The 10,687-nt window shown below is 47.7% G+C and overlaps 1 protein-coding gene and 1 non-coding gene across 2 annotated transcripts; both read left to right on the forward strand.

Moving 5' to 3' along the window:
* Nucleotides 1-2,305: 2,305 nt before the first annotated feature.
* On the forward strand, nucleotides 2,306-6,877 carry LOC127293088 (probable LRR receptor-like serine/threonine-protein kinase At2g16250). Its single transcript, XM_051322640.2, has 4 exons — nucleotides 2,306-4,092; nucleotides 5,017-5,145; nucleotides 5,783-5,805; nucleotides 5,930-6,877. Exons 1-4 carry the CDS (start codon nucleotides 2,456-2,458, stop codon nucleotides 6,502-6,504), a joined length of 2,364 nt encoding a protein of 787 aa, XP_051178600.1. The 5' UTR covers nucleotides 2,306-2,455; the 3' UTR covers nucleotides 6,505-6,877.
* Nucleotides 6,878-7,110: 233 nt separating this feature from the next.
* Nucleotides 7,111-7,183, forward strand: TRNAR-CCU (transfer RNA arginine (anticodon CCU)). The gene has a single exon. It is a non-coding gene; the product is annotated as a tRNA-Arg (tRNA).
* The last annotated feature ends 3,504 nt before the right edge of the window (nucleotides 7,184-10,687 follow it).

Raw genomic sequence — 10,687 nt, forward strand, 5'->3', positions numbered from 1 at the left:
TTAGAAGCTTGATATCTCTCCCATTTAGGTTTTCCGGTGTCTTTGATGTGGGAATGCGGTGTTTCCCTTCGAGGTTGTCTTTCATTTTAGCTCCTTTGTGGGGTTTTCTCGATGGAGTTTATGTGATGAAAATGATGCCATGGGGACCATCTTTGGCATCAGTTGTTGATGTGTTTGGCACGCTTGCCAGCGCTCTTATCTTAGGTTGTTCCATCAGTTTTGTGCTCCTTCATTTCTAGTGTAGGGATGTGGTGTTTCCTCTGAGGTTTCTTTCGTGTTCCTTCCCGGGGCATGCCAAGGTTTTCATGCCCCTCTGAAATATCCATGCCAGATTATGCTTTGCTTGATGGGAGTGCATGGGATGAAAACGATAACATGGGGACACTCTCTGACATCATTCGTTTGAGTGTTGGGTGCGTTTGGAATATTGCTCTTATCTTAGGTTCCATCACTTCCGTGCTTCTTAGTTGGGTTGTGGGTTACCCACCGAGGTGTCTTAGGTGTTCCTTCATGTGTCATTTCGAGGTTCTCATGCTCCTCTCTGCATAATCCACGCCAGATTTGGCTTTCTCAATGTAGTGTAAGAGATGAAAACAACACGACAGGGTCGTTCTTCGGCATCATTCATTGGAGTGTTGGGTGCGGTAGGCCTTGCATTTATCCTGGTTCTGTCACATGGGACGATGCGCTATTTTTGTTAGGCTTTCATGATAAATCAAGAAATTCTTTCATGTGCCCCCTCTATTTCTCGAAAGAAAATTGTCATAAAATCTTGGAGTGTCAAAACCAACACATAAGTGTAGAATTAATGGCAGATTAATGTGACAATCAGTGTAGTCCTACTGGTCTACAGAATAATATACTTGTATTTTTGAAAACTGAAGGTTGTAGCCCTACGCTAAATTAATTATGCATGGATAATATTCTTCCATGAATAGCCCATGTGAAATTTGTTTGTTTCTCGACGAAGTGTAAGAGATGAAAACAATGCGGCGGGAGGTTCATTGGTGTCATTCATTTGAGTGTTGGGCTCGTTTGGCTGCACACTTATCCTGTGTTTCGTCACTTCCGTGCTCCTTAGCTGTAGTGTGTGGATGCAATGTTTTTGTTTTGTTTTTGCATCGAGGTGTACCTTGTGCTCCTTTGTAGTGCTTCGCGACGTTCTCATGATCCTCTCCGAAAAATCCATGGCTGATTTGGTTTGCTCGATGGAGTGTATGGGATGAAAATGATGCCGTGGGGGCACTCTTTGTCATCGGTTGTTGGTGTGTTTGGTAGGACTTATCTTGGGTTCCGTCGCTTTATCCGATGCGCCGTTTTTGTTAGGTTTTCGTAATAAATCGGATAATTTCTTTGAGTGCCGGTGTGAGAGGAAGACAAACAACGCGGAGAAACATATAACGGCGCCGTTTTTGTTAGTGTTTTGATTCTTGTTTTAATTGGAGGCCGTTGACCTAAGCTAAATTAATTACGCCTTAATAATATTCTTCTAGCATTTGAACAAAAAATACAAGATTAATGCTTCCAATATGGGAGGGACAAGTAGACACGCGTAGGACGCCACCCTGCAACTTTCCACATTACACCGCACCAACCAACCAACACTGCCCACACCATGTTTACAAAGTACACGTAGCCACGGGGGCGCCACACCTGAACTGTCACGCTGCGCCACAGACACGTCGCGCAGAGAGGAATCCGCAGGAGAAACGAAGCATGAGAGTCTTCCATCCGCCGCCCATGGGCCGCCGTCCACCAGCGCCCCGCCGGCCGCAGCGGCTTGCTTGCTTGCTTGACCGGGATCACCTCGTTGACCTACCCCGTCCCAGAACCTCACCAACCCGAGCCGAGTCGGAACCCGGCGCCACTTGACCCGACCAGCGTAGCAAGCGCCTTCCATTTCTGCCCCGGAATAATTCAAAACCATTTAAACACTTTCCTTAAAACTAGTACTCCAGTACTAGTACTTGCCAAAACCCCTCCCCACGATATTACCGGAATTCGCCTCCCTCTCCCATCTCCCCGCCCCATCTCTCCTACTATTTCCCATCTTCCCCGGCTCCGGCCGCCATCATCACCGCCTCTCGTCCGACCACCGCCGTGGACGTGGCGAGCTGTGGCGGTTTTTGGTTCGAATCGGCGCGGCGGAGGAGCAATAACTGGGAGGGAGGCAGTTGGGGGTGTGTAATTCGGGGGCATTAATGGCGGAGGAGCCCCGGCGGGTAGTAGTAGGAGTAGCACCACTGCTTCCTGTACCTCTGTTGTAGTAGTAGTAGCTCTCCTCCTTTATTGCCTTTTATTTCCCTCCCAATTCCACCCTGCCCTCTTCCTCCTCCCCAATTCCAATTCCACCCACTGTTTCAACGCCGCACGCCCACAGCGGCAGCTCTACTCCACCAGCGCCGCCTCGCGAACCGACCGCAGCCATGGACATCGGCGGCGGCCTCGGCGGCAGATGATGCGGCGCGCGCGCGGGCTCTGGGCGGCGCTGCTGCTCCTCCTGCTGCACCTGGCGGCGGCGGCGCTCGCGCAGCAGGGCCGCCTCACGTCGCGGGCGGATCTCGCGGGCCTCTACGCGCTGCGGGGCTCGCTCGGCCTACGAGCGCGCGACTGGCCGCGCCGCGCCGACCCGTGCACCACCTGGTCCGGCGTGACCTGCCGCGGCGGCCGCGTCGTCGCTCTCACCCTCGCCGGCCTGCGCCGCACTCGGCTGGGCCGCCTCGCCCCGCGCTTCGACGTCGAGGGCCTGCGCAACCTCTCGCGGCTCGAGGCCTTCGCCGCCGCCGGGTTCCCGCTCCCCGGCCCCATCCCGCGCTGGCTCGGCGCGGGGCTCGCGCCCACCTTCCAGACCCTCGACCTCTCCGCCTGCGCCGTCACGGGCGAGATCGCGGCCGAGGCCCTCGCGGGCCTCGCCAACCTCACCAGCCTCAGCCTCGCGGGGAACCTCCTCTCGGGCCCGCTCCCCGCCGCCGCGCTGGCGGGGCTCGCGCGGCTGACGACCCTCAACCTCTCCGGCAATGCCTTCTCCGGCGCGCTCCCCGACGCCGTCTGGTCGCTCCCGCAGCTCCGCATTCTCGACGTCTCCCGCACCAACCTCACCGGCGCATTGCCATCGCCGCTCGTGCCGTCACCAGCCCTGCAGGCGGTAGATCTGTCCGGGAACCTCTTCTACGGCGCAGTGCCGGACGCCTTCAGCCAGCTCTTCAACCGGCTGGACACGGCCAACATCTCCGGGAACTACTTTGACGGCAACCTAACCGCTGCTGGAAACGTGTCGTCTGCCATGAACTGCTTCGTCGGCCTCGCCGGGCAGCGTACCACGGAGGACTGCCAGCAGTTCTACGACACGCGTGGGTTGCCGTACGCCGGGTCGGTCCCCGCGCCGCAGCCAGCGCCGCCAGCTGGAACCAAGAGCAAGAAGCCCAAGAATCTCAAGTACATTTTGATCGGGGCCATCGGCGGCGGGGTCCTGCTGCTCGCCGTGGTTGCGGCCATCGTGTTCTGCGTTGTGTGTTCCGGGAGGCGGAGGAGCGACCAGAGGGAAAGCGGGTCTCCAAGCGCGCCGCCGCCTGGGGTGCAAAGGACTGCCAGGGCTTCCGCAGCAGCTGCTGCTGGTGGCTCCCAGACTGCCGCTTCGCCGACAAACACAGCGAAGGTTGGCGATTCATTTGCTTATGACCAGCTCGCCGATGCCACCTCAGGGTTTGCGGACGAGAGGATCATCAAGCACGGTCACTCGGGCGATCTGTACTATGGTCAGCTCCAAGACGGCACTACCGTGGTCGTGAAGAGGATCACCTCCCGCGTGACCAGGAAAGATGCGTATATGACGGAGCTGGATTTATTCGGGAAAGGTCTGCATCAGAGGCTGGTGCCGTTCGTGGGGCATTGCCTGGATAAGGAGGACGAGAAGGTTCTTGTGTATAGGTTTGTTCGGAATGGTGACCTGTCAAGTTCGCTGCATAGAAAGCAAGGGGAGGAAGAGGAGGGAATGCAATCGTTGGATTGGATAAAGAGGTTGAAGATTGCAACAGGGGTAGCTGAGGCGCTGTGCTACCTTCATCATGAGTGTACTCCACCCATGGTTCACAGGTATAAACTTCTGTTTCATAGATGCACTTTGATGTTTCTTCAAGTATGCTGCAAAATGCAGTTTACAGATTTGAGCAAATATGAACCTTTATCTTGGATAGGATCTTAGTTTTTTTTTTTCACATTGTGATGATCATAGAGTGACATTGAGTGCTGGCCCAACATTCTCCACCTTCTGCATTTCATTGTGGCTGTTATGACAATTCACATTTCTTTCTGTTGGTACTGGGGTGGTTAAGCAATGGGCACCACCATATGTCCCAACAGAATTGGTGACAGCTAGGAATGCACTGGCCAGTGGCCACGTACTTAATGGACTGGTTATTACTGAATCAGTTTTGGTTCTATATATTATACACTCTTTACCTTACTTGAATATCAAAAATCGGATGGAAACAATGCTAGTATTTGCTTGATTATTTATCTAATTTGTTGGAGATATTTTCTCTGACGTGTAGCGCCATCTCATTATTTTAGGATATTTCCGTTTTGATACATTTATGTCTTTAGGTCCATGTCAGTTGTAGGACCCTTCCTTGCAGAGTTCCTTCCATAAAAAGTCCATGCTTATCGATCATCATTTCATCCGATGATCAGTTCCAGTTTAATTTTTGGATCTTCTTACCAACTACGAATTTCCACAAGACCCATTCACCACATCAGTTGGTTGGTAGTCTAATTTTTTTCCCGGTGGCTCTCTTATTTGTGAGATCATACTTTGTCCCATTGATTGCTATTGAAAAGTCTCTTCCATTAAACTGTTGAAAAATCATCCCACCACTGTCATCATACAAAAGGGTAGGCAATTCTGTGGTGTTCTCATTTTACTAGGAACATTATGTTTTGGTATCAACATGGCAGATGCTATAAAATCATGAGACAAATACTAGCTGTTGAGCTAACATCATGAACTCTCTGCTACAGGGATGTGCAGGCCAGCAGTATTCTCCTTGATGATAAATTTGAAGTTCGCCTTGGAAGTTTGAGTGAGGTGTGTCCTCAAGAAGGGGAAAGTCACCAAAATGTCATCACAAAGCTATTAAGATTCTCATCGTAAGTTTCTGTTTCTATCACTGCATTCTTAGCTCATGTATCTTCTCCATCCCAGCTAGTATGATCACAAAACTAATGCTTTTAAAAATCCGTGCCATCTTTCTTGTGTCACACAAAGACGAGATCCTGTTATTACATCCATCTTCGTCAGTTGATCATGTCTATCTCATTTGCTGACCATTGCCTCAGTCTTTCATGTGTCTAGACTCAAATTTCTGTATCATTTGTCACTGCATCTGTGCTGTGGATTTGATTGCAGATGTTTATTCGCTAAGAGCTCTAGCGAGCTATTAAAACATGTACCTGTCAACTCAACTTTTTTTTTGAACCAAGTACTTTCTGGAAGCATATGTTCAACTTGAGCATTGAAGTACCAATGACTAGATGATATTGTTTGGGAAAAAGCTTGTTATACTCTTGTTATTCATTGAGGTTGTAATCATTTTAAACTATCAGAAATAAAAATGATCTAAACTAGTGGATGCAAACAATTTGGTCTCACTTTCTTTTTGTGTGCCTGTGGGATCTTAGTATATCTAACAGTCGCCTTATTTCTGGTCTTTTGAAGTAATTTATTTTTTGTATAAAATTAAATCCCCTCAAGTTTTCTAATGTTGTATTGTTCTTTTGGATGCAGGACGGCGGATCAAGGTTCTTCTGGTGAGTGCATCCACATACAGCTGCATTGATTTGAAGCATTTTCAGCCTTGACAATATCTCTTGAAACTAGGCCCTAATGCATCTTAATATCTTTTAACATGACACCATTGTCTACTGTAAACAGGTTCTCCATCTGCAACATGTTCATATGATGTCTACTGCTTCGGAAAAGTTTTGCTGGAGCTGGTGACAGGGAGACTTGGTATCAGTGCATCAAGTGACAGTAAAACAAGTGATTGGCTTGATAACACTCTGAGGTACATCAACATTTATGAGAAAGAGCTCATGAGCAAAATCATTGATCCATCCCTGATTATCGACGAGGATCATTTGGAGGAAGTATGGGCAATGGCAATTGTCGCGAAGTCTTGCTTGAATCCCCGGTCTTCAAAACGCCCACCAATGAAATATATCCTAAAGGCACTAGAGAATCCTTTGAAAGTGGTCAGAGAAGACAATGGCTCTAGCTCGGCCAGGTTGAGAGCAACATCTTCAAGGGGTTCGTGGAATGCTGCATTCTTCGGTAGTTGGCGGCATAGCTCATCCGAGATAGGTCCTTCAAGGGATGACCACATGTTCAAACGCTCAGAGACAATCAAATCATCTGGAGGGAGCAATGGTGAACATTCTTCTTCTCGCAGGAGGCAATCTAAGGAGATCTTCCCCGAGCCATCTGGCTCTCGTGACACCGAGGATTAAGGATCTTCCGTTGCTTCTATTTGTGATCCTTTGAGTTAACAGAGGTGGCTCTGTTGAAGCTCTGCTGCCAGCGCGTGACTAAATTCTTACAGCTGAAAAGCCATAGGGCGAATTCGCCTGCTGCCAATGGCTTCACAAGCAGCATACTGTCGCCAAGGCAACATTTTTTGGGTTGGAGTGTGTGGTGATGGTATGGAGGTTGGTGTACCTTGCCTGGTGCGGACGATGGTGGAGTGACTCTGGTTTCTCCCCACCATCTTTTCTTTTTTATCCCTTCTCATGATTAAAGGAAAAAATGTCGAGCTGATTCTTTTTCTCCTTCCTGCTGTAATTGATTGCTTCATTTTGATTATAGCAAAAGATGTTCGTTCCATTCATGGTCTTGCAAATATTTCTTCTGTGTAAGTTTTGACGGGGTGTCGGTTCAAATTAAGCTTGTGCGTTGTCAATTTGACTGGAGAGAAAACGCCATCCGAGCCCAGTATCAAGCCTTGAGAAAAGGCCAAGCTGAGATAGCTACCTTCCGGAAAAGGCCAAAACTGGAAATGTCCGTTTGTGGTATTCCGGCCCAGCCCAATTGTGCTAGCAGGAATACTATAATGTAAAGCGCTTGTAGCTCAGTGGATAGAGCATTTGTTTCCTAAACAAAAAGTCGAAGGTTCGATCCCTTCCTAGCGCAAATGGCATTATTTTTTTTGTATTTGTATGTACTGGCAAAGAACATATCATTATACTCCTTAAAAACAAGGCTTATACTTTTCCTTGCGTTAGGGTGTCTACGTTTGAAAATGTAAACCATTTCAGACAACTAATTTTTTTTAAGGCATACATTTTGAAACGGAGGTGATATTTCTCCTCTCTTTCTCTACCATTTTTGGTCTTTATTTTGGTACTATTCTCCCTCCTCCCACCACGCACACACCTTCAGATTTATCATAGTTAGCCACGTGTTGTGTTGGGTGATGTTTTCTTCATTTCTTAGGTCTTGTTTAGTACTAGAGTATTTATGGAGATTAGTGGGGATAATAATACTATAAAGTATTGGGTAAACCTCTAGCGTCATCTAGTCCCCACATAACCCCATCCACAATCCACTAGGTAGGAGTAAAGTATTGGGGTTTGAGAAAAATACACTAAGATTTGGGAAAAGTGAGGTACGTGGGGATTAGACTCGCTCAATACTCTAGCACCAAACATGCATTTAGAACTTCTAGCACCAAAGAACTGTTATAGATGCTTCCCCTTTGAGCTTTCACCAGTTCGTTCTTGTGAGTTTGACGTCTTTATCCCTCATCACACGAGCATGAAAACGGAAGTCACCTTATGTTGTGCCAAGCACAGTCCTCAGGGATGACCTTGCAATCCAAATAAGCAAAGTGAGATTGACTCTTGCTAAAAAAGGTGTTAGCGATTGACAAGTCATAGGCTATCGCAAAGTCCAGGATGTCTTTAACCTCCTGGTTTGTCCCCATACCCGAAGCCTTCATGCACCCGCTCAAACCCTTTGTTAATTGTGCCGACATGACTATTAAGATCTCCTTCAATGAAGGGCTTCTCGTTTATCGGTACACTTCTGACGATATCCTCCAAGTCCTCCCAAAATGAACTCTTAGTGCTCATGTCGAGCCCAACTTGTGGGGCATAAGAACTAATAGTTATTAAGGAAAAGATTCTCAACAACTAGCTTGACTAGAATGATCATATCCCCATTTCTCCGAACATCCACTACTCCATCCTTACGGCTCTTATCTATGAGGTAGTGCCGGCTAAACCTAAATACCAAAACTTGAAGCCAGTATTCTCGACTTCCCTCGCCTTCTGACCCACCCATCTGGTCTCGTGGACACAACGGATCTTACACACCTCCTGATCGCAACATCCAATAACTCTGGTAAGTTCCTAGTCAATGATCCTACATTCCAATTACACACCCGCAACCTATTTGCTTCGGCTAGATTTCTTGCCCTTCGCATCTGTCGAGAGAGATGCAAATACCCTTCCTCGCTTAACACTACATCCGGAAGAATATGTAGCGCGCCACTAAGGCAGTGCCGGTCAAGCCCTTGCTCATTAATACCACACCTGGGTTACGGTATGGCGCGCCATTGAGAGGGTTACACCCCAATAATTTTTTATTAGGTTTCATATCTATAGAAATGGCTAGTTTATACGTTGGCTTGTCAAGCCTATCAGAACCCTCCTCCTTTACTACTACTCAGAAAGAAGGAAAGCGCTAGATAGCTAGGTGCAGCAGAACACAACAAAACATATAAGCAGACCCAGATACTCAAACATATACTTGATTGAAGCCAGGCATTTCAGGTTTAAATTTTGAAGGTAACATGCAAATCCAATCCACACATAGAAATTTTAGCAAACTGAAGTTTGATATTTGACGCTAGCTTGCCAAGTTGACTGCTAGCAAATGACTAGATTTGCACAGCTAGCTTGCCGGACTGAGTACCAGCAAACTTGAACATTGATTATTCTGAGTACCATTCAAATAAAAATACACCACCATTAATATGGTAATGACTGTACTAGAATATGCTGATCACACGTTTTTAACAGTGCTCATGCTCACACTAATAGGATAATTTACATTATTAAGATTTCTAATGGAAAACAATATCCAATGCTCTGGACAAATATGACAAATATGCTCCTTTTTGCCGATGATTGCCTCCTTTTCTTTGAGGGATCTCTGAACCAAGCATCTATAGTAAAATCAGTTCTGGACAAATATGAGAAAGCCACAGGCCAAATGGTTAGCTTGGGCAAATGCTCAATCCTGTATGGTGATCGGGTTCCTGTAGCCTCTCAAGATGATATCAAGGCGCTTTTGAAATATGATACTCTTTGTTTTGAGGATAAGTACCTTGGGCTGCCGGTTCCAGAGGGCAGACTAAAGAGAGGAAAGCTTCAGTCTACAAAAGATAGATTTTCGAAAAAAGCAAATGACTGGGTGGAGAAGTATATGTCTGGCGCAGCGAAGGAAATTCTCATTAAGGCGGTTTTGCAGTCCCTTCCGACGTACGCGATGGGTGTGTTTAAATTTCCTGTGGGCCTTATTGAGGATCTCTCAAAAATAGTACGCGACTTCTGGTGGGGTGATCAAGATAATCGCAGACGTATGCACTGGATGTCATGGGAAAAAATGACGCGGCCGAAGAGCCAGGGTGGTATGGGCTTCCGTGATCTCCGTGTCTTTAATCAAGCGCTTCTGGCCCGACAAGCTTGGCGGCTGATTCATTTCCCAGATAGTCTTTGTGCCCGGGTTCTCAAGGCAAAATATTATCCTTCGGGAAATCTTCTTGACACGGCTTTTATTCAGAATACTTCTCAATCCTGGCAGGGAGTGATACATGGCTTGGAATTGCTAAAAAAAGGTGTGATATGGCGGATTGGCTCGGGCTCTCAGGTTAAAAATTTTAGAGATAATTGGCTTCCTAGAATTGATGCACCGAAGATCTCGAGGAGGCTGGGTAATAGCCGGCGGCGATGGGTCTCTGAACTGATTGACCCGGCCACGCGATCATGGAATGAGGGGCTGATTCGTGAGTGCTGCCCAAAATCTGACGCCGACACTATTCTTTCGATTAAACTCCCTGCACGTCAGTGTGATGACTTTGTTGCCTGGTTGCCGGAGAGCAATGGGGTTTTTTCGGTACGATCAGCGTATGCCCTGGGTATGAGTTCTACCTATACAAACCTTAGCGGTGGACAGTCAAGCTCAGAACCGTCGGGTGATCGAGGTATTTGGAATGTCATTTGGAAAGCAAAGGTACCCCCAAAGCTGAAAGTTTTCGCTTGGAAGGCTGCTACGGATACACTTGCAGTTATGGCGAATGTCAATCACCGAATCAAGACTGTTAGCCCGCTCTGCTCGATATGTGGCCGGGAAGTGGAAGATGGTCACCATGCGCTTATTCGCTGCACCTTTGCCCGAGCGCTAAGGGAGGAGCTTAGAACTTCATGGCATCTCCCCTCTGAATCGATGTTTTCCTTTGATGGCAAAGAATGGCTCCTTGTTCTGCTCCAAAACCTCGACAGCGAGATGCGCGCGAAGGTTATCTTCCTCTTATGGCGGGTCTGGCACCATCGAAACAATGTGGTTCACGGAGATGGAAAAGCGTCTATCAGTGCATCAGTGCCGTATCTTGTCAACTATTTGCACTCCTTC

This window comes from Lolium perenne, chromosome 4 (assembly GCF_019359855.2).
Source record: "Lolium perenne isolate Kyuss_39 chromosome 4, Kyuss_2.0, whole genome shotgun sequence".
NCBI classification, from domain to species: Eukaryota; Viridiplantae; Streptophyta; class Magnoliopsida; order Poales; family Poaceae; genus Lolium; species Lolium perenne.